The sequence below is a fragment of the Tiliqua scincoides genome, chromosome 2, assembly GCF_035046505.1.
Source record: "Tiliqua scincoides isolate rTilSci1 chromosome 2, rTilSci1.hap2, whole genome shotgun sequence".
Lineage (NCBI taxonomy): Eukaryota > Metazoa > Chordata > Lepidosauria > Squamata > Scincidae > Tiliqua > Tiliqua scincoides.
The window spans coordinates 178,852,644-178,877,191 of record NC_089822.1 but is presented as its reverse complement, the minus strand read 5'-3'; the positions used below and the strand labels follow the sequence as shown (position 1 = coordinate 178,877,191).

The 24,548-nt window shown below is 41.3% G+C and overlaps 1 protein-coding gene and 1 long non-coding RNA gene across 3 annotated transcripts in view; one reads left to right on the top strand and one right to left on the bottom strand.

Moving 5' to 3' along the window:
- Window positions 1-166: 166 nt before the first annotated feature.
- On the top strand, window positions 167-20,660 carry LOC136639741 (uncharacterized). The gene is made up of 2 exons (XR_010793714.1): window positions 167-439; window positions 17,201-20,660. It is a non-coding gene; the product is annotated as an uncharacterized lncRNA (long non-coding RNA).
- The window catches only part of CREBRF (CREB3 regulatory factor), a 35,702-nt gene continuing 21,965 nt past the window's right edge, over window positions 10,812-24,548 (bottom strand). The window contains exons 2-9 of one of the 2 annotated variants that reach the window (XM_066614200.1): window positions 23,290-23,477; window positions 21,567-21,692; window positions 17,126-18,194; window positions 14,709-14,903; window positions 13,322-13,511; window positions 12,659-12,732; window positions 12,189-12,311; window positions 10,812-11,503 (exon numbers count right to left, since the gene is read on the bottom strand). In XM_066614200.1, coding sequence (XP_066470297.1) covers window positions 11,388-11,503; window positions 12,189-12,311; window positions 12,659-12,732; window positions 13,322-13,511; window positions 14,709-14,903; window positions 17,126-18,194; window positions 21,567-21,692; window positions 23,290-23,403 — 2,007 coding nt within the window. In that variant the 5' untranslated portion in view covers window positions 23,404-23,477 and the 3' untranslated portion in view covers window positions 10,812-11,387. The remainder of the gene's footprint in view (window positions 11,504-12,188; window positions 12,312-12,658; window positions 12,733-13,321; window positions 13,512-14,708; window positions 14,904-17,125; window positions 18,195-21,566; window positions 21,693-23,289; window positions 23,478-24,548) is intronic. The other variant, XM_066614201.1, reaches the window with a different exon arrangement.

Sequence of the window (24,548 nt, the reverse complement as noted above, 5' to 3'; positions counted from 1 at the left end):
GAAACGTGAACACCCCTCCCTCAAGAGGCGCGGGGGGCGGAGCCAACCGCAGGAGCCGCGGCTGCGGAATGGCCGTTGGTGGAACGAAGGGGGGCGGGGCTGAGTTGGGCTCCTCCCACGGTGGCTCCGCAGCTGACTGGAGCGCTGGCGGGGAAGCAGGGGGGAGTGCGTCGGTGCTGCTGCTCTGCCAAAGCCTCCCTGGCGCCGTCCTTGTTAGGAAGGAGCCGCGTTAGTCCTCGAGTGGCATCTGGGACTGAGGCCATGACGGGGGGGGGGTGTAGGAGCCCAAGCCCATGCTTGTCTACTCAGAAGTAAGTTCCATTGTAGTCAGTGGGGCTTCCTCCCAGGAAGTGTGGCTAGGATGGCAGCCTCAGAGTCTAGTCCCATGCCTGTCTACTCAGAAGTAAGTCCCATTGTCGTCAGTGGGGCTTCCTCCCAGGTAAGTGTGGACAGGATTGCAGCCTTAAACACAAAACACCACCTTTTTGGTGTTAAAATATCCACTGAAATAAAAAAACATTTTGGTGTTTTTCCAGATATTTTCCAGAAATTAATAATTTCCAGTCCAAAATAGTTCAAATTAATTTCTAGTTCAAAGTAATAATGTTTTAACAATTGATTTTAATGTTTCCTTTTTCTGTGTTTTGTGTGTTGTGCACTGCTTTGGGTTTTTAGAAAATCGGTATATCAATCTAATAAATGAATAAAATACTGTGGCTGCATCTGCTGACATTGTACCAGTTATGTCACTTCCCTAGTATGTTTTCAAAGTGATTATAATTTATAATTGCAATTTATTAAAATGCACCCTTGGAATAAAAACATGTAACACCACAATTTGCTATTTTAATCATGAAATTTTGGGGGGGGGGAAATCACACACACACACACCCTACTAATAGCACCAGGGAGACGAGTAAAAAGCATGTGGATTCCCTGCTGTGAGGATTGGCACCCTTAAAGGCAAGGGGCATGATTCTTGGGGGTTGGTCCTTCAGCAAGCAGAGGCTCAGGCTGTAAGATCCTTATACTCTGGGTATCCTTCCTCTTCCAACAGTCTAATCCTGTACATGTACTCGGAAGCCTAGTGGGGCTTACTCTCTCAAGTTAGTGTGTACACAGTTGCCATCCTGAACCTCTTGGGGTTCTGAAGCTGGGCTTTCACAAGGTCCATGGATCAAGTGTGGGGGGATACAAAAGCTGTGTGTTAATGTATTTTTCTGGGGAGAGAGGGCTGTAGCTTTCATCCAGTTCTCCAAGGGGTTCACAATGACCCCCCAAAAGGTTAAGAAGACCCACTAATTGCTGAAAGTTTTGAAGGAATGGGTGCAGATTCATAAGCCTGAAAATTATAAAATATGGGAGTGGTGGATTCATCAATAAGACTTTGGCTTCTCCTTGCAGCTTCCAATAAAGACTATTGCGGTGAGGCAAGCAAGGCTAACCTGGAAGGACTTGGTCATTAGTTTTGTCCAGTACAGGTTGAGACTAATTATTCACATGGGTTCCATTCCAAGCACTCACCTGGATGGCAAAAAACTATAGCAAATTTATTTAAAAAACAAAGTTTCTTTGCTGCAGTGATTTAAAAGTCAGCCTTGCTGACCTTTTGACTCTTAAGATAAATCATTAAGAAGATAATCCATCAATCAGTCCTCCTCCAAGAGCTTAGAAAGCTTCACTCAGCCCCTCCCTTCACCAATGCAAAGCGATCACATTTCTTTCACCTGCTCAGGGGGAAGGGAGGGGGTCCGCTGGAGAGAGAAGGACTGATGGATTGTCAGCCAGCTGTGCTCTCTCTCTCTCTCTCATTAAGGAGGCTATTGTTAAAGGACTGTTCAGTTTTTTAAACTGATTTTAAAGGGATGCATTTTTCCCCTTCTCCAGGGATCAGCACATTCCTTCTCATTTGCAAGGGCCATTCGTGTTGAGTCAAATCCGTGTATAAAAAGGCTGGACCTGTATAAAGCTAAAGGTCACGAATTAAAAACAAAACTATGTGGAAGCAAGTCCCCAGGGCATTCATGTCCAAGGAGTAATGTTCAGAACTGAGAGCTTAATCTATTATTATCAAGAATATTTATGTACCACTTTTCATAGGTGGTGCATGCCTCCCTACTGCCTGAATCCCACCTCAAACGATGCCACTGAGTGCTTCCTCCCATTAATGGTGGGAGGAAGGGTAGGCAGAGTATGGTGGGCCAGTCTCCCCACTCTGCTTCTGTTTGGAATGAATGGAAACAGGAAATGCCCTGCTCCCATTCATTGCAAACACGATGAATGTTGACCCATCATGCTTTTGGGAAATAAAAGAGAGGGTGGGACAGGTTCCAAACTGCCTTTCCCTGTCTACTTTATGTTTAAACACCTATTAAGCAGGAAGCACTAGGGGAGTGTGGGCTACTCTGTGTGTGCTTTACCATGGGTGTGTTTGTGCACTGGCCAGAAGTGGCATCTCAGGAAAAAACAGCCCCTACCATTTTTTCTGAATTTTTTTTCCTATGGAACGTAGAGAGTTGAAACTTGTTCCCTGAACTTTTTTTTGCAGATTCTTAGGGTAACCCCATTTTATACACCAAGAGGGCAAAGGTCACAGTTTTAGGGCTGCTGCACCACTGGAATTGTTTGCACTCCCCCCTCCCTGTAATTAAAAATGAAATTTTTGCATATAGTTTATAGTAAGGGACTATGTAATTCACTTTAATTGAACTCATTCAGTGAGTAACCTGTAATCAGCTGTGGAACATACTGGTACATAAATATACCTACCTATAATTGAAACGCACGAGTCAAGTCATATTTATCACTTTGTATAATTTCCTCCTCTTTTGGTTTTGTTTTTGTTTCCATGGGGTGAGGTTAGGTGCCAACAGGCACAGTAACCATACCCATGGGTGAGCTCCCCTCCTCCTGTCATCTGCAGCTGAGTAGGCTCTGGAGCCCAGGCCTACCCCCCCCCATAAGTCTAGTACAGGAGGAGGTCCATTGGGGTGACTCCACTGGTGGGGAGAAGCAATTTAGAGTCACAGCAGATTCTTTTTCTCCCCTTTCCTCCAGCAGTACTGGATGGTGGAGGAGGCTGCCACTAATCCTCCTCTGACCTTACTCTCAGTAAGTCAGGAGAAGATCAGAGCTCCCTATAGTGTGGCAGCTTGGAGAGGGTGGCAGATAGATAAGATGGGGGCTCATCTGTTTGCTGCTCTGTGTGATAATTTCAAGTTGCTGCAAGGCAAGGCCAGCTCTGCCACTGTTCAACAACAAAAGTTCACAAAGTTTCCATAATTCAGGAAATGAAAGAAAAATCTAGCTCCTAAAAATCTAACTCACCACTTGTACTCTTTACTTGTACATTTACTCAATTGAATAATTATCATCCTCAAAGCAACTCATGTGGAGTAACTGGGTGATCAGATCACTCCTCCTGTAGAGATGAAACAGGTGCCATTCCCAGCAGAGGCCGATCAGAAATAGCCAGGATTGGACAGAACAGTGAAACCATGTAGACATAAAATTCAGGCTCTCAGAACCTCTTCAGTTCTTTGTAACAGAACTAGCATGTTCTAATGCTGTTTAATTACTGATCAAATAATCTGTTTGCACTTGTAGAGGCTAGTAACAGCTTTCTTATGTGTAAACCACCACCGGGTAGATGGGACTTGATAGCCTGGGAAGGCAGCTCATCTGAGAGAAGGAAAACTCTGATCCCAAACCTCCACTGCCTTGTGGCTACATCCAGTTATGGAAAACGCTTCAGGAGTCAACCTCGAGGCAGAATCCAGAGCTGGAGTCCCTGAGGCAGTTCATGGCTGAACACAGTCACGTTCTAGCAACTCCTGTGACGCCGCTGGAACCAACCATATTGACTTCTGCCTTTCCATTGGACCATTTCAGCGACGTGGAGGGGGGATTTGCTGCACGGGTAACAGTCTATCCTCCATATCTACTTTACCCAGGCTTCGTGTTCTGGAGAGGACATTCTGGTCCAGAACCACCATTCAGAGCGTGATACCATAGTCTTTCGAGACTGAAGGATGCCAATACAGAATGTGTAAACCATTATGCTGGCTCTTTGGAGAGTCACTGCAGTTTATTAGTACGTCCTTGTGGCAGTTTTTTTGCATACCACAATAGAATGGAGAGAGATGAAAAGTGATGTGCCCCCAGGATCTGTCCTGGGACCAGTGCTTTTCAACATGTTCATAAATGACCTGGAGACAGGGTTGAGCAGTGAAGTGGCCAAGTTTGCGGACGACACCAAACTTATTCTAAGTGGTGACCAGAAGAGATTGTGAAGAGCTCCAGAAGGATCTCTCCAAAATGGGCAGCAAAATGGGCAGCAAAATGGAAGATGCGTTTCAATGTAAGTAAATGTAAAGTCATGCACATTGGGGCAAAGAATCAAAACTTTACATATAGGCTAATACAGTGATTCTCAAACTTGTGAGGCACCAGCTCATGTAAAGCGCCCCTGGTCTTTTTAGGGGGCAGTGGAGGGGCAAGGACAGCAACGCAATCATGTTGCTAATTGGGTAGAAGGAGGGTGCTTTAACTTGCAGGTGGCTGCAGTACGTTTGGAGAGTCCCATGCAACCCTCCACAGAGCTCCCTGCTGCTTAGAATGTTGAAAATAAGCCATTGCACAAAGCACCTCCTGGTTGCAATAACCACCCCTCGCCTCCTCCCCCAAAAAGACTTAGTTTCTCAGAGTAAAACTCCTGAGAAGTTTGAGAACCACTGGGCTAATAGGTTCTGAGCTGTCTGTGGCACATCAGCAGAGAGATCTTGGGGTGCTAGTGGACAGCTTGATGAGTGTCGACCCACTGCAGCAGCTGTGAAGAAGGCCAATTCTATGCTTGGGATCATTAGAAAGGGTTTTGAGAACAAAACGGCTAATATTATAATGCCATTGTACAAATCAATGGTAAGGCCACACCTGGAGTATTGTGTCCAGTTCTGGTCACCACATCTCAAAAAGGACATAGTGGAAATGGAAAAGGTGCAAAAGAGAACTACTAAGTTGATTACTGAGCTGGGGCACCTCCCTTATAAGGAAAGGCTATAGTGTATGGGTCTCTTCAGTCTTAGAAGAGGCTCCTGGGGGGACGGGCCGACATGATTGAGACATATAAAATTATGCAAGGGATGAATAGAGAGACACCCCTTTCCCTCTCACAACACCAGACATCCACTAAAATTGAGTGTTGGGAGAGTTAGGACAGACAAAAGGAAATATTTCTTTACTCAGCGTGTAATCTGCGGAATGCCTCACCACAGGAAGTGGTGATGGCATCTTGCCTAGATGCTTTTAATTGGGGATTGGACAAATTTATGGAGGAAGAGTCCATCATAGGTTACAAGTCATGATAAGTATGTGCAAATTCCTGATTTTAGGCTACCTCAGAATGCCAGATGCAGGTGAGGGCACCAGGACACAGGTTGTGTCTCATTGTCTTGTGTGCTCCCTGAAGAATTTGGTGGGCCACTATGAGATACAGAAAGCTGGACTAGACGGGCCTGATCCAGCAGGGCTCTTATGTTATTAATGGACAATGCACTATTTATGCTTATAGGAATAGAGTGATTGTTTAGGTTATGTTATCAAGTTTTTGACTTGCTTTGGCAGGCATTTTAATGTTGCTGTATTGCCATTAGCGCTTCACCTGTGCTTAGCCTGTCAGTTTTTGCTGCTTTTGATAGTTGCATTTATTTGTAGTGTTTGTAACTGGACATTCTGCTTAAGTGTCTCCATTTTTGATGGGGATATCATTTTTTATGTAAAATATATAAGAATATCAGACATGTTAATTAATATCACTATGTCACTTTAAAAGACAAGGATTTAATGGCAGCAGCATTGACCTAGCAATTTATCAGCATGGACAGAAAACACCGAAGGCACCATGATGTCAGAACTTCTCTTCACAATTTATTTTCAGTTACAAAGGATGTTGCATACATTGATGAGTTTGTATCTGAATAGAAGTGCTCGGGCTCAAGGGTGACAGTAAACAAATCAATGTTTTAATTGTGCCTTTTTTTAAAAAGGAAAAGTTAAACAACAAACATTATAAAAGTTGCAAACAGATCATGCTTTTTAAACAGGGCAAAGATTTCTAAACAGAGACAAGACCTTCAGTACATTTTGTCTGAGCTCCAGTTGAAAATGGACTACAGAACATTAACAGCATTACAAACATGATCCCAAGCATAGGAAGGTCACCAAATTTGTGAACACATATACTTTATATTTGCGCCTTTCAAAAGCTTTGCTGTGCTTCCATATGCCATCAGCCTCACACCCTAATCCTAAACTTGTTCACTTGGAAGCAAGTCTCATTGATAATAGCAGGACCCTACTTCCAAGTAATTATGTTTAGAATTTCAGCCTTAGTTCATTCTTAGACACAATTATGGATTTAATGGTTTAAGGCAGGACAAGAGAATGAAAGTTCAGTTCACTTTATAGAAGACTATTGGGAAAGACAAAATTGCCATTGTACTTAAAGCCCAAACCAGCTGAATATCACCATCTTTCATAGCTACATGCAAGAAGCCCGTGGTTGATGCTATATAGGTTAAATAATAGATGCTTGATTAAACCTTGTATAGCCAATTACAGCTCTGAGTTTAAAAGGCAAGTCTTGTTTAAAATTAAAGCAGACATGGCTATCACCATTAAGCATCTACTGCAAACTTCCCAGAGGTTGGTTCCTAAATACCATGCCGGACTAGCAGAAAACATAGCCTGATCCTCACAAGGCAATTCTTTTGATTCTCCATTCTTTTTAGATTTTTGGCTTAAGTTTCACAGCTCTTCAGAAAAATCTTAATAGCTACAGCCCTAAATTTAACATGGAAGTTTCACTGAGATCAAATGGGGCTTCCTTTCAGGAAAGTGTGTTCTGATCAAGGAGAAAGTGCATTAACAGTGTGTTTTTGTGGAAGTTCATGAACATTTTAAGAGGCTGAGCACAGCACTGCACAAACACCTTTCTATCGCATTAGATCAACTGGAGAAAAAAAGACTGAAAAGTCATATCAATGAGATCCAATCAAGTTCAGAATGCCGTGAAGGAAGTATACTCTAAAGTGCCATTTCTGCAATGTTGACAAAGCATTCCATTTACACTGGAAATATTCGCAAGTGTTGCTCTCTCAATGTGGTAATGCCCTTAAATGCATTTTTTAAAGGAAAGAATCAACTATTGAATTAGTAGTAACTAACTGAAATGTACTTAGCAAAATCCCTCAAGGGATTTATTTTATAAATTGCAGGAGTCAGCTACTCAAAATATAGGCTTCCATCTGGTGGCAAACTAAGGTAGACAACTTCACAGTTGAAGCCTTGCCTTCAAAAAATGTGTAAAATTCAGGTTTTTAAGGTCTGAACTTCTGTATTACATATTTTGACTGTGCCTCAACAGAATTCCAGGAAGACTGCTAAATAAGTCAAAGAACAGACTGGCTATGCTTTTTCTGCTGAAGGCAACTTGTAATACAACCCATCAAAAACAGGAAGGAGGCTATTACCATTTTGAAACTAACCATATGTAAAGACTTACAGAAGAGAAACAATACATCAGTTATTGACATTTGAGAACAAACAAGCAGATTTATTAATGAAGGCAAACATCAGAAAATGGTATAGACTTAAATGAAACTCAAACTGACAGTACGGTATTTGAAAAATGTCTGTTGCTCTATGATTATTCAAGAGACCTTTAATCTACTACAGAAATAAAATTTGCTCTTTCCCACTACACCTCAGTCTAAGTTTTAGAATAAATTACTGACTAAACTAGTGAACTTAGTATGTCTGTGCCCGATTCCTACAACAGTGTCACTGTTTACATTGACGCCAGAGCGGAGTGGAAAGAGCCAGTCCTTAACTAGCCAAAAGACTAGTACTAATGAGCCCCAGAAAGTTAAATATCAAGATGTCCTTCATACATTCAAGGCAGAGAAGCTTTTGTAAAGAGATGTAGTGGAATTACTATAAAAAATCCTATCTTCCAAGACCACTAAAAAATTGGTCACCCTATGCCAGTACAAACTATCAATACAACTTTAAATCAGATTTATCTGAAGTTCCTTCATGATGTAGTTTGCTTCCAAAAGGGTTCAAGGGTTTAAGGAGTCCTGGGGAATGAAAAATAAACTTAGTTCTAATATACAAGTAAGGCACAATATAAAGCCACATAATCTGTCAATGGAGAAAATGGGTAAAGGACAAGAACCATACATGGTACAGAGTAGTTCATCATATCCATTCAAAAACAGAAGTGTGGCACTCAATTTCAGACTGACAAATTTTGTAGCAAGAGCATGCTTTAATATGGAAACAAACTCTAAAGAATCCAGTGTATTATTTAAAATAAAGTGTATAATTGCTTTGGGATGACTTTAGAATATTCACAATGCCTACACTCAGAAAGTGACCCAAGACTTCAATAAGATCCACATACTGTGAACACTAAAGACCTTTAGAGAGCTCCTCTAAAGATAATCATCCAAAAATGCATGCCACAATTTCCTCAAACAGAACATGAACATTTGGTTTTTTTAAATCTTTGTGATAAGTATACACTAAACGTATATTTAATGACACTAGAGGAAGCAGATTGTTACTGGCATTAAAAGTACAACCATTTCTAGACTGTTTTAAATGCCACAGAGTCCCCTGGTTAAAATGTAAAGCTGCACAGCTTGCCTATGTCATCTTTACAATAAGGTTAAACCAGCAAAGGTCTTAACTTTACTCTACATTTTACTGCCAGGTTTATTTAGATCAAGTATCGCTGCAGCATTCTGACCAGCCCAGAGTTAGCAGCAAATGGCAGGAATCATATAAAATGCAATATCTTTTTTTTCTTTTTTAAACAAAGTGCTTTTCTAAGATACATACATATATAAATAGATACAAAATAAAGTGTCACCATTAAAAAGCTCAACTATTTAAAAGCTTTTTGACTATAACTTAATACATAGAAAACACTGAAATGCAAGGGTATGGAATCCACTAAAAAGATTCAAACGGTTTTTTTTCCAAATGCTAGACCAAAAATCATATTCTGGTTTTCAGACATGCACAAAGAAAAAGCTGCAAAAGCAGTATTAGCTCAGAGAATCCTGAGCTACTACAATGGGGATATCATATCTTACTGTCAGTTTAGCTTGCCACGCAAGTCCTGATTGCAAACTAGCTGTATCATGTTGCAGAATAGATCCTATCCATGCTGTTCTGATCCAGGGTTAGAATCTTAGCATGAATAGTATTTAAATGCTATTCACCAAACACTATTTCAAGAATTAAGTCAGGAGGGCGTAAAAATACTTAAAAAGCTCTACAACCAGAGAGTTAAACTGGATAAATCTGTTATGCCAACCACAATTTCAGGCTTGCAGACACCTCTATTGCATTTAAAAATATATATATTTGTTCCATCATGACATGCAAGTTTCTGAAGTTTTGCAAATACTTAAAAAGTTTTATTATTTTATAAAGGTAGGCATCGGTAAGTAGCAACTCTGAGAGTGTGGGGAAAAAGGCTTTGAGTAGTACAACTCTGTAGTGGTATACTGACCTTTCCCAATCTTTCAAATAGAATATGTTGTTTGAACACTACAGCAATGTAGCCAATTCCCATTTAGATGGAAAGTCAGGAAAAGAAAAAAATGAGCATTTTGAATTTGCTTGCAGCTACATCTGAATTATTTGGTATTCTTAGTAAACAGTGTTATGTAATCAATATATAAAACGGGAAGCAAAGGCATTCATGAAACCAGAGAATGATCCTGTCTTGACATAAACAACTCTCTCATCAAGGAATAAAGCTTTTCATTGGTACTTTAACACTGACTAAAAGCAGACTCTTGTGAGCAGAACTGCACGTGAATTTGTATTCCCCCAATTATAGAAACTGAGTTAACAATAAGTCACATAGAACTTTGAAGAAGCTAGTTGAAATATCTGTACAAAAATATAAAATCTATAAATTTTTTTTTTAAGCCTGTGTTGATCCTTGGAAACACCACATGCACAATAATACAACAACTGGAAAAGTGGCAACTAAGGAATTAGATATTTGTAGCTCTTCTCTTTACATATATACAAATTACAATAAAAATAATTTCATTTTGGTTGTTTGGTGGAAGTATACTACAAACTAATTTTTTTAATTCCCAAAATTGAAATCTATTCTACCAATAGCTTACTAAAATCCAAATATATTAAAATTTCTACTATAAGTGCAGAAAAAAGGATTTAAAGACTTCTAGATGGCCAACTTATCTACTATGAAGCGAACTAGAAGAACAGCAAAATAATAGTTATGTATGAATGCTCCTTCTGTAGATAATTGGACCCAAAGAGAAAGAAATTCACAGTTCAGTAAGATCCCTAACCCTGACCTTTAATTTTTTTTTTCTTTTTATACATTCAGTACAGTATCATGTAAGCTGTGCAAAACTTTACTTCTGGCAGTTTGCCATATCAGTTGCATTTGTCTTTGGTACAAAAATAAACAATCGCATTAATGTGCAAGTATTTGTTTTCTTCCGGCCAAGTACCGAAAATTAGTTTTCTAGAGCCATCTTTTATACAATACATAGACTCTGTGGCATATCTACATTTTCAACATATTCCTATATACATTCAAAAATTTGTAAGAGCTGGAACAAATACATTAAAACCCAAGAGACCATCTATACATCTTCTCCCCAACAAGGGTTTCTCATCATACAAAGTCTTTACCAGCTTATAGTTACATTTCTCCCCACCCACCCTCCCTCCCACCCTCAATACAAGGCACAAAGAGTATACAATTTTTTTTCTTACTTGCACAGACATTTAAATACCGTATCAAGCTCAGAAAATTATATTTTTTTATATGTCACACTAGCTTTATTGCTAGATGTGCTATGTACAAGTTATGGTTGCAAAGAAAACTTACTGCTTAATTTAGAACAAAAGAGCAATAATTCTAAAAAACACCCTAATTGGAGTTTAAATTTTTATTTAACTTGGAGCATAAACCTGCCATACTGTTTGGCATTTTGCTAGATTTTTATTTGCAAAAACATGTTTTGCTCCTATGCAATTTATATAATCTGGTCCTAGATAAACATAATTTTAAAATGAATGTGTAGCCACCACATTTATGCCAGAAGCAGATTTAAATCTACAAGGATTATGCTCCAAAATGCCATTAAGCATTTTATATCATGCTTTCACTTAACTTACTACATTGTAATTAAAAGAAAAAAAGATGGAACTTAAACTGTGCTTTATATAACGCTAAACTCACATGCAGACCAGAATTAATTTTACAATGTAGTACATGACACAGGCAGAGCTCTGACCAATGTGAATGGATAAAGTGACAGCTGCTAAACTTTTGATGTTGGTATTCGCAGCCCCACGAGGCCTCCTGTAGGATCTCCGTCTGCTGTTTTTTCTAAAACCTGGTTCACAAATTCTGATGTCTGCCCAGCTACAGGTGGTCCTGGGGGGGAAAAAAAAAAAGAGTGAAAACACATCTTCAGAATACTATTATGATCGCATGTGCATACTATTCCAGTGGTTCCCAAACTTTTTTAGCACCAGGCGCCACTTTTTTAAACACTCTATCGGTTTACCAGACTTTAAAAAAAAAAGGATATCTAGAATTATAAGCAATAACCACCAGAAAAGACCCTCAAACATTTATCTCCCTATATTTACATGTGCTTGCAAACTGCAGGAGCTGAGCTCTTTGCAGAATAATTAGATGTTTGAATAGACTCAGGGCTCGAGACAATTAGTTATCTGATCCTTCAATCACCCTTTGGTGACCCAGAAAAAATAAGGACCCACCAGTAGGTCCCAACCCACAATTTGGGAACCACTGTTCTAATTCCATCCAACCATCTCACCCAGCTATTAATCCAAGATTTGTCAGTGCCTACTGGTTATAAAATAAATTCATCAAGGACCAGTTCTAGGTCTGGTACTGCTCAATGTCTTCACGAACTTGCTGTGCAAAGGAAGGGGTCGACAAGCCCTGTTATATGACAGACTTTCACTCATGCAATTCTGGATAACAACCCATGGTAGCTGAGCAAACACAGTTTAAAAAATTTAGGATCATTAACATTAAAAGGAAGTCTACCTCTTGCTACTTGTAAATACTGCAGATGATGTTTACTCACCAAGAGTATCTTTGATAAGTACATCAAGCTTTTGTCCCATATTGGTTCCTCTGTCTTCTCTAGGACTCTGCACTCTGATCACAATTTCTTGTTTGATAGAGTTGATCACAAACAACAAGTTATCTGAAGAAGAGATCAGATGACAACATAAACCTACCAGACTACAAAGTTTTGGGAAGGAAGAATACATCTCCTTTTGTGCCTCAGATAATGAACTATGACAGCAGCATTTGAACAACATTCAATCTTTAACTTTTCGTTTTATTTCTACGTTATACTGTTTTTTACAGAAAGGAATTTGCCAATAATGTACGTAAACAAGTGGCTTTCAAACCCAAAGGGCTGAGGCAATATGTGGAACTCCTGATGACCCAATAACATCAGTTATCAGGAGATTGACAAACTGACAGAAAACACACGTGGCCATTTTAACCTGCTAGTTAACACTTTTCCTTTTTTTAAAAGCTTACCATATTCTGTGTTGAGACCCCATAGTTTCACTTTGTTGGCTTCATACTGGGCTTTCTTTTTTAGTCGGCAAGCCCTGCAAAGTTGGAGGAAAGAAAAAGGAATGAGTCAGAATATACATCTAGTCACATTCTATACAAGGCTCGAGTGCACTAGCAGTAACAGTGCTACAAAATCTTGGCTCTTACTATTGCATAACCAAGATATTTCATGGCACTCTATTTCCCACTTCCAATATTCATTCCCTCTTTACTGACACAGCTATCGACACCTATCTAGATATTTACCTTATCACCACATTATCACATCTAGACACAAATTAAGCTACACAGCTGAAACTAGACAAGCTGCACATATCTCATTATATAAATTTGACCAGATTATACAAGAATCAGATCTATTTATTTCTCTCTAATCTGATCAAATTTGCTGTGTCCTGGGGGAGGGGGTGGGGGCAGAACCTCCATCTTCAGGCACAACTCAGATGACATGGTTATCTTCCCATGTACAAAACCTCAACCTACATAACACGTGAACCAGATGATTTGGCTTCTTTTTCATACCAGCTTGAAAACTTTTGCCAAGGAAGAAAAGAACCTCATTTGAATAGGGCACAACCTTAACAGCTGGTAAGCTTTCAAAACAAAAACAAAACAGATCATTACCTGGAGGCTAGCTTGTTTTTTTCCTTCCTTGACCTTGGTCTAGCTGTTAATGGAAGTTCGCTCACTGGGGTCAAGTCACTGATCACTTTATTTAGCTTCCTCAATTCATTCCCAATCTGTAGCAGTTTTTTAGGATTAGGAGTCAGATCTTCTACATCAGTCCTCCGTGACTTCTTTACAGCATATTTTCCTATTTTAAATGTATTCCAAAAGAGGTTATCTGATGGGTTGCTATAATAATGTGGACTACATACAAATAGCAGAAATGTTATTTAACCCACATTTTCTCTTAATGCTATAATGTTTATTTTTCTAGTGAAATACATTATCTAGAAGAGAGCTTTTAAGGATTCCAAATATGCTGTAGGTCAGGATAGAAGTACATTAGCAGTGATGCTGGGCACAATGATAAATAACAGTGAATGCAAGATGGATAGTCAGAGAAAACAATGGAAGCACCTTTCTACTCTAGTTCATGTCATCTCTGGCTCACATCACTATCATTGTTAATGTTCAGAAATACAGATTTTAATTCTTACTTACAAAGAGGGAGAAGAGAATTGGTACTACCAGATTCAGCAGACAGTGCAAAGCAGAATGGTAATGGTCTCATTTGCCACAAGTGGCACTATCAGTTTTTCAAACAAGTACAATATATGTGGCTCGTTTAACCCACCACAGCTCATTTGCTGTGGTTCTCAGGAAAAAGATCAGAAGGATAGTGCAGGACTGATTTGTAAAGTAAATCGGAACAGCATTGCAGAGGTTTTAGAATACTGCCAATAATGCTTCAGTAACTATATTCCTCAATGTCTCTATTTCCTTCAAAAGGGAGCCCAGGTTTCCATAGCCAAGGCTGGCTCATCCATGAGGCTAACTGAAACTGTCACCCCAGGCAGCAGATTGGTGCGTTTCCCATCTCTGTCCACCTACTTGCTTCCATTGCTCTTCCTTCTCCTTCTGCTCCCTGGATTGTAAAATGAAGGAGAAATGTGGAGAACAGTGCTGAGCCTAGAGAGTGGGTCGCCATTCTGGGACCTGCAGAGTGGGTCGCCAGCCTGGAAGAGGCCTCCACACCTCCGGAATGGCTCCAATTTGGACTCAGATGGGTCCTAGGGCCCAAGTCTTCACCAATCTCACATGGATTCGCAACCCATAGTTTGGGAAATACTGTGTTAACCCATTTGACATGCTGCCTCTGGAGGTCTTGGGCTGCCTCTGGAGGTCTTGTATAATAGCTATACAATTCTATTTCAAATCTGAAAACAGATTGTTTTAGGAATATCATTCCTTGTGCTCTTCCAAAGAGTTTTCACAAACTTCAGGAAAGGAGCACATGCTCCTGAAAGCAACAATGGAAAGTGCATTATCAGACAACCACCCTTACCATGATGTAATCCATTCTTCTGATACATGTTACTCGGTAGCGTATCTCGATTCCACTCAGATGGCCTCAGCATTCTTTCTTGCTGTGAAGGTGTCAGTTGCTCGCTATATTCCCAGAAGTATCTTCGCTTGCCTCTTTTTCTACAAGATATTGCAGTCATTTCTTTCAAGTCCTCTATGGAGTCATTTTCATATCCTAAAACAGTACAGAACTGTAGTTTAGCAGTTTTCCCAGGGCAAGAGAGGCAGAGTTGGAGAGAAAAGACTCAATTCAAAACGAGAAGGAATGAAGGGAGAACAGAGCTCCAGAGCACAGCATTTTCTTCCAGTGATAAAACACCACTGCTGGAGAGCTATCAGATGCTTTACTGGGCAAACCTTCAGGCTACTGAGCTTAGGCTGAAAGCATTTTCAAGGGCCCCTCTCAGCCTTCCTGCTCTTATCTAGACTGAGGCGGAAGACAGCTTCAGACCCCTAGCTCCCCTGCCTCTTTCCCAATCACCACCCTCCCTAGCTAGCATTTCACTTCCTCTTCTCCAGGAGAGGCAAGACATGAGTGCTCAGAGGCACAAACAAAGCATACCTTTATAGTACATACAGTACATCTTCTTTATACTTCATGCCACCAAAGTTCCTTTGATACTGAGATTTGAAAAACTGAGAACTCGAAGGTCACATTTTCAAAACACCCAAAAAACCACTACTTCTAGCCTCATATTATATCAAATTGCAAAAAGTGATAAACATTGCTTCATAAAGTGATACAACATGCTCTTTGGACAAAAGCCATTTTGTGCCAGGCATCATTATGTGCATGCAAATTATACTCAAATTAAATTAGGTAAAAATACATTTCTGTTAACTAGAGCAGGGGTGTCCAAAGTTTTTGCCAGGAGGGCCACATCGTCTCTCTGACACTGTGGGGGGGGGCCGGGAGAAAAAAGGAATTAATTTACATTTTAAATTTGAATAAATTTACATAAGTTTACATAAATTAATATATTAAAGATGAACTTATATGAATGAATGAAGGTCTTGTAAAAGCTCAAGGCCTATAAAAGGCCTTGCACAAAGCAAGGCTGGCCTTTCCTTTGCTGCCGCTGCTGCATCACAGACGTGAAACAACAAGCAGTGGAGGGAGCCCTCATCCACAGCTCACGCAAGAGGTCAAACAGTCGCCCTCACACTAAGAGCAGTTGCATTGGGCCAGTGTGGGCTCCAACAAATCTCCGGAGGGCCAGAGGCTCATTGGAGACTGGGGGCTCCCTGAGGGCCGCATTGAGAGGCCTCGAGGGCCACAAGTGGCCCCAGGGCAGGAGTTTGGGCACCCCTGAACTAGAGGGACACAGCTCATGAGTCTCTGTACACAACTTGTTTTACACCCATTATGCAGTGGAAAAAGTCATTATATACAGTATTTAACAAACCAATCTTAATCTCAGGAAGAAGCAACAGTATTTAGCTAATACTGTACTCTAATTAGGTCATCTTCTATTATGTTCAAGGTTTGTACTGCTTTTCCCTTTAGCAAGATTATTTTCCTGCAACATATTTGGAAAAACTTCATGAATTGCTTCTCCTCTCCACAAATGCTAATGAATGTGAAGCATACCCAATGGCAGCTCCAGCTTCTAGGGGGCCATGGTGCTTAAGACCTTTGGGGGGGGCCCATAACACATTTTCACTACGTCAACTACCCCCTCATGGTGAATGGGAACCAGGTGGACATGAGCCTTCCTGATGCCACCAGGAGCTACAAGGGTGACAGAGGATGCTAGTCCATCTGCTGCCCAGTTTCTGCTTAGCTTTCCTGACTAGGCATCCAATGGGGAGGCTTACCAGGAGCAGTAGCAAGCCATCCTCTTTATACCCCCAGCACTATTTAACAATTCCTGAATGCCCCTGACATAACACTGGGGGCAGGACACCTAGAGCAGCAAGATCTCATGAGGGAGAAGATAATCTACTGCCCTCCATGGATCCTGGCTTGCCGAGCAGTGGTGGGAAGCTCAGCTGTGGATCCTTTCTGCCTTCAGTTGGCAACTTTAAAATCGCTAATAGATTCCATTGTCAGCTTACCAAACAAGATCAGGATAGACAATACTAGATGAGTTACTGAAGCTAGCTTTCTCTTACAGGAGGCTATGACTGCATTCTAAGCTCTCCTCCTTTCCGTCACCTTGGGCAAATTTGCAAACTGTTTATTTACAGACTCTTGAATATGAACTTATTTACAGACTCTTGAACTTGACATGAATATTGGTACTGCTTGTGCAGTTATGATTGTTACATAATTTAAAATTCTTCCATAAAATATACAGTATTAGGTGGCCCATTAGCCTGCCCAACACGCCAATTCCAATATGTTTTTCCTGCTGGTACCTACAACAGCTGGCTCTAGGTTTCAAGTAGAGTTACCTGGTTCAGAGAAAGTATCACTGATGTCATCATCTTTGTCATCCTCATAATCTTCCTCCTCTTCATCATTTTCAGACAGTTCATGCTCGCTTCCAAACCCTTCATCGTGGTCTTCATCCTCCACATCTTCCTCATCATCATCGTCATTCTCATCAGGATCAGCTTTGCCAGCCTGCTCAGCCAAGCCATCAGTGACAAAGAGAGAATAATTGTGTTCTTCCTTTTTCTGTGAAGGGTCTGAAACAGATGTACTGGCAGAGAGACTACTTTCCTCAGCAATCAGTTCTGGAGTTTCCTGGGATGGAGTGAGGAGAAGAGCCTGAGTCTCTTTAAAAGGCAACACAGGAGCATTGTGACTCAGAAGAGAGTTGCTTCCTTTCCGTTCTTGTTTCTTTGCTACAGCTCCACAGTAGCAGGTGTTTTCTTTTGCGGCATCTGCATTTGCCTGGTTCACTACAGACCTACTTTGAGGGACTGGATTTATCTTTACTTTTGCCTTTTTAACATAATCTTTACATTCAACATGAATGTTCACCTTTTCATTATTATACACATTGGTCTTCACCATGATTTGTGTGCTGGGATTGGGTGTAGCTGCTTTTTGGGTAAACTCTGATGACAGTGCCTCAGCCTGAGCAGTCTTTGATGAGCAAACTGGAGCTGCTGCTCTGCTTGCAATTTTCTTTGCTGGCAGAGAAGCTAACTGGGTTTGTTTTACACTGAACAGCAAATCTGGGTAGCACAGTGGATCTGAGACAGGCTGAGAGTCCTCACTGTTGAGCTGGGCCAGAGTTGGAGTTTTACTTATCACTTCTTCATCTTGGTACGGACTTGAAAAATCATCAAGGCCCAAATAATCCACCTCTTTTGTTCCCCAGATGTCACAACTGGTTAGTTTGGTATACTTTGTCAGATCTTCACAGTAAGTATCCCATTGCTCCCAGTTTGCAGGAAAAGACGACTCGGTATCCAGAATGTCAGTAAAAGACTCCAGGTTCTCAAGATCTTTACAGTCCTCTGCAGAAAGGAGATTGTCCCTGGAACTCTGCTGGTAGTCCATTTCTCTGTCCTGTTCATACAGAACAACATTAAAGTACAGTTATGATTATTATCCTTCAGGTTTCCACCCACCCACACAGAATCACACTTCTAAAGAGGCTAGATTTACTTCTGAAGTGCATCACATCTATACCTTTGTGACTAGGGAAGCCTTTGCTCAGCTTCAGCTGATTCGTCATCCATGACCATACTTGGGTCACTCAGACCTGGCCACGGTAACCAGTGACCATGGTGTCCTAGTGATATCTAGATTACTGCAATGCGCTCTTATGTGGGGCTGTCTTTGAAGACAGTTTGGAAACTGCAATTGGTGCAGAATGCAGCTGCCAGGGCTCGCCTGTTTGACTCTGTTGGCTGTTGCTTCAGCGACTACACTGGCTGACTATGTTGGTTTCCGGGCTCAATTCAAAGTGCTAGTTTTGACTGTTAAAGCCCTTTATGGCTCAGGTCCAGGGTATTTGAGGGACTACCTCCTTCCATATAATCTTACCCACCCTCTCAGGTCATCAAAGAGTGCCATTCTAACTGTGCTTCCACCAGTAGAGGTAAGAGGGATGGTGGCAAGAAATAGGGCCTTCTTGATGGTGGTGCCCTGTCTGTGGAATTCCCTCCCACTGAAATTGAGCTCCCTCTTTGGAGTCCTTTCAGCAGGCTCTCAAGACCTTTTAATTTAGGGAAGGTTTTAATTGTTGACATTGGGGGAGTTGTCACATTTTATGCAGCAACTGTTACCCTGCACATGCCTGATCTCGGAAGCTAAGCAGGGTCAGACCTGGTTAGTACTTGGATGGGAGACCACCTGGGAATACCAGGTGCTGTAGGCTTATACCATAGTCTTTTGAGACTGAAGGTTGCCAACCAACCATGAAACATCTGATCCAATTGTATATTATTGTTTTTATGGTTTTATTTGTTTTATATTGATGTTTTTAGCCTTGTTTTTATTGTATTAAATATTATTTTGTAAGTGGAGTGGAAAGGTATAAATCCCGTAAATAAATAACTTTTCAAAACCTTTTTACCTACAGGAGGAAAAATACAAACCAGTTTGTCACCTTTGAATCATAGGCTCTTGAGATAAATCAGAAGTTCTCCTGGCCTGTTCAATATTTTAAAAGTAACAAGGCCTGAAGAGTTGTACTTCCTTAGGAATAATTCTTTTGAAACTAGACAAACCGTTTGCTTATTATACTGGTTAAGAGAATCCACACATTTACTATGTATTATTCCATAACACCCAGATTTTGAAGAGCCTTATTTTAAATTAAATAATTATCTGCCTTACTTTTTTGGATGCATCATATAAAAGCTGCACAACATGATTAAATTAAGGGAAAGATTTGAAGTAGGGACACAAGTTTCAAATATTTACAATATGAGAATAAATAATACTACCCTGCTTTAACTATGTGGTTGGTACTAAATACCTGTGAACAGTACTACTGCATGACAAACAATAGAGTGTAAACTTAGGCTAAATATTAAGAAGACACTCCAAGGGTAGTTTGGCAATGAAACACATTGCTACAGGAGGATTGTAGAACCTTCATCCTTGAAATTTTTCAAGGACAGACATTTTCCAGAGGTTCTTTAGGAATAAGAGAGTATAATAAAGTATGAGTTGAAGTAGAAGGTCCATCAGATAACCTTCTCTCACTGCCAAGAGGCCAATGTTGCTAAGTTGATGAACTGAGTCTTCCTGAATTAGTGATTAATAGAAAAGAAAGACACTCTTAACTAGCCTGCATTGAATAGATCAGTGATTCCCAAACTGTGGGTTAGGACCTACTAGGCCAGTGGTTCTCAACATTTGTCCTCTGCTGTACCACTTTGCATGGTCCACCTATTCAAAGTACCACCCGAAGTAACTGGAAATAACATCATTGCCAGTTACTTCTGGGTTGAAAGGCCAGATCCAATGTGACAAACACCAGTAAAAGGCTCAGGGTGGATAGGAGGTCTTTTATGAGCACGGAAAAGCATGCTTTGAAGTTCTGCCCACTAAGCTGAGCCTCCTACCTCTGTTTGTTGCATCACAATCCTGACCTTACTGCCGGCTGGCAGGTGTCCAGGGGTCCCACGAGTACCACCAGACACCACCTCAAGTATCACTGGTGATAGCCATACCACTGGTTGAGAAACACTGCACGAGGTGGGTCATGAGCCAATTTCAGGCAATTCAGGGTTCCCATTCATTTCAATGTGTATTTTATTTTTAATATATTAGACTTGATGCTGCTATGGTAATATGATTGCATTTGGGAAATGTTGCAGGTCTGTACTTTTAACAAGCTACTATGTATATGCTTTTAAGAATGATAGCCAATTGGGCTTATTCCCGGGTAAGTGTGGATAGGATTACAGCCTTTGGGATGTTTGGGGAATTTTTTTTTTTTAAACAGATCACCAACTGCTTGGGAGGTTTCTTTATTTTAAATAATTTTTTTAACTTATTAAAAATTTATAATTTACTTAATTAGATTTGATTCTGTCATAAGGAGGTGTTAATTTTCCTTTTGATGTCACTTGATGCTATGATGATATCACTTCCAGCCATGATATCACTTCCAGGTTAACCCATTTTTGCCTGGCCCACAAGTGTACACGTTTGGTCCCTGGGGCATATATGCAACATTGGGCAGAACTGGCAGGCAGCCCAATACACGGCAGCCCGGGGCACATGGCTGCTGCCGCATCCTACACATCTCAGTCTGCCGAAGGCAGCGCCTTGGGAGAAGGAGACTTTCGTCCCCCTCTTCCAGGTAAGGGAAGCAGCCCTGCAATGGGGCTACTTGGAAAAGGCATTCATGCAGGGCGCTGAGCCCTACATGAACGGACAGGATCTGGTAGAGCAGAGCTCCAGCAGACCTGCCTCTCTGCCTCCCTGCTCCCCCCCGGCACGCCTCCCGCCCGCCCTCTCTCCACCCCCTGCCTCCCCATCACGCTTCTTCCCTGCCCTCCACCAGCCTCCCCCCTCCCCAGAACGCCTTCTCCCCACCCTCGCTTACTGTGCTGCGGCTCGCTTACTATGCTGCAGACTTGAGACCACCAAGCAGTGGAGGCCAGGCGCTAACCCAGCGCCAGCCCAGCACCAGCCAGAGCTGGGTTAGTATGGGTGGTAACCCAGTGGTAGGACTCGGAGATGCGCCTTACAGCACGTTTGCGACACTGCACGGCAGCACGAAACCGCTGCGCCAAACTCAGGATTGGGCTCTTAATGTCATCACTTCTGGTGGGTTTGGACAGATTGTCATTCTAAAAAGTAGGTCCCCATGCGAAAAGATTTGAGAACCACTGGAATAGATCCATGGAAGCTACTTTCTCATTCGAAAATGAGAAACACTATGTTTAATGCAGTTTACAAAAAATGACAGTAACTTACCAATTCATACATGAAATCAGGATCAGAACTGTTAGCCAAGAGATCTGTGCTCATTAATGTCTGTTCTGAAAACATGTGGCTTCGAAAGGCATCTCCAAAAGGAGGGTCCATTCCACTCACACTAGGCTGAAACAGAGTATTATGAGTTTGTTATGAGGTTGCTTATGCTATTTATTAAAATAATTTCTATCCCACCTTTCCCACCAAAGAAACAGAGTGCTCAAGATGTTCTTACTGCCTGCCTTCCCTACACCATGACAGTTAGCATCCCTGGCAAATACTAGCTCTGGAAAAGAAAGAGTGCTATATCTAGTAATCCAGTATCCTCAGAGTCAGACAGTCTTTTTTCCTAGTCCTCTTGAAGTTCTTTAATTGCAGACAGTGCTGCAATTAAAAGACTTCAAGAAATTGTTAGGAAAGCAACTTATCATGCCCTTTCAGATAAGGGCACCCTGGGTCACATGCTGCCTACAAGGCAGATCTTTCGAATGTCCCTTCCATGACTCCAAAAACATAGGAAGTTCCAACATTTTTTCTATGCCCTTTTATTATGCAGTTCCTAAAGGCAGTAACTGCAAACCAGTACTGCTGCTGGTGACAAAAACATACTTGCAGCATCTCTACTTGACTCAAGTTCTATGCTCTGAACAGCCACCACTGTGTCACTCACCAATACTTTTAAAGAATGTACAACTGCATAGTTCAATCTCTGCTGCAGCAACAACTGCCTCTAACCAGTGGGATTTCAATTCTGTGGGGAAGGTAGAAGACCCCTCACAACTTCTGGCTGGCTAGGAGATGCAAGTGGTCTTGCAATAATAACCCATCTACTTCTGTAATCAAATTGCATCACCTTTTTTCTACCTTCACCTCCTTGCTATCGCTGTCCTCACTATCTTTATATTAAGCAATTCCAAACACAGTCCTGGAACGAGCTGGAATCCCCAGCATGTATACAGTGCTGTAACAGAGATGCCTGCGTTGGCTTGGTCATGTCGTGAGAATGGGCGATTGTCGGATCCCAAAAGATCTCCTCTATGGAGAACTTGTGCTGGGAAAGCACCCTACGGGTAGACCACAGCTGCACTACAAGGATATCTGCAAGAGGGATCCGAAAGTCTTAGGAATGAACCTCAACAGATGGGAAACCTTGGCCTCTGAGCGTTCTGCTTGGAGGCAGGCTGTGCAGCATGGCCTTTCCCAGTTTGAAGAGACACTTGGCCAACAGAATGAGACAAAGTGCCAAAGAAGGAAGGCCCATAGCCAGGGAGACAGACCAGGGACACACTATACTTGCTCCCACCAGTGTGGAAGGGATTGTCACTCCCGAATTGGCCTCTTCAGCCACACTAGAACCACCATTCAGAGTTTTGCTCTGAAATACCATAGTCTTTCCAGACTGAAGGTTGCCAACAACAAAAGACACAAGATTAAGGAGGACCACCTCCTGTGTATGCTGAAATTCTATCCCTATTATCTACTTTCCTTGACATCCTGAACCTCTCAGGTAGCAGCTGTGCTACTTAATGAACCATGTCTTGAAGGGAAAACAATGATAATTTATCATAAATAAAAAAGATTTTAAAAGTACTTGCTCGACATAGTATACCATACAGTACATCATAATCTGTTATTTAGACAATCAAAACCTCCCTCCCACAAAAGATCTGAGTGAAGTGTGATTCTTTGATTCAAGCAAATGAATCCAATATTAGGCACTTACCTGTGGCATTTCCAGGCCCCGATCTTCCACGTCCAATTCCAAACTTTTTGTTTTCTTTGTTTGTAATCTCTGTTCCAGTTTTTCCTCAGGGTTAGTAGGTTGCATATAACTCATTCATTGGAGAGTTGCAGATTCTTTCTAGAAAAAGCTTCACTTGGGCTACATGGAATTCTTTCTCCGGAGACTTTCTTCATGAAATAAAAAGAAGACGAAGCATTCATTGTACACCAGTTAATTACATTTGAGGGCTCTTGTCTGATCAAGCTTAGGGGCAGCAGACTCCTCCACAGAGATAGTGCTGGTAGGAATACCAGGTCCTCCCCAAATAATGTAGTACCCTCCTGACCAACACGCTGAAAGCGATCTTGAAAGAATCTAGGGAGGTAACCAAAGGAGAAGCTGCAGTTATAATGGGCGACTTCAGTTACCTACACACGGACCAGGTAAATTCATGTTCAGGTCATCACTAAGAGAATAATTCTAGAACGCAGTTGGTCTTAGGACTGACCAGAGGGGAGGCAACCCTAGACTTAATTCTGCGTGGTGCTCTGGATCTAGTGTGAGATATGTTACTGAACCACTAGGGGACAATGATCACAGTGCTATTTAGTTCAGGATATATGTAATTGGAATGTTATCAACACTCGTAAACTTCCAAAAAAAAAAAGGGGGGGAGGGGGCTTCTCAAAAATGAGAATTAAACTAAAAGCTAGAAGGGACTAAGAAGCTAAGGGGGAATGTCAAAAGGGTCAAGTTTATCCAGAGTACATGGACTATACTTAAAACCACAACAACAGAAGTGCAAAAAGAATGTGAGAGCCAAGATGGTATAGTGGTTTGGTAGTTGGATTTAGACCTGGGTAATCTCGGTTCAAATATCTGATCAGCTACTAAGCTTCCTGGGTGACCTTGGGACAGTCACTGTCTTGCAGCTTCCTACCTCACAGGGTTGTTGTAAGGACAAAATAAGGGAGGGAACTATGTATACCACCCTGAGCTCCTTGGAGGAAGGGTGGTACAAAAATGTGAAAAATAAAATAGGAAAGGCACTAGCAGGCCCAGGACACAGCCAGCATGGCTCACAAGCAGAGTCAAGAAAGCTATTAGGCAAGAAGATGACTTCCCTCAGAATATGGGACACTTGCCCAAATGAGAAAAAACAAAACAAAAACTCTGGCAAAAGAAATGTAAGCTGCTAATAAGGGATGTGATAAAAGAATACGAAGAACTGAAAGCAGCAAGGCAACAACAATAACTTC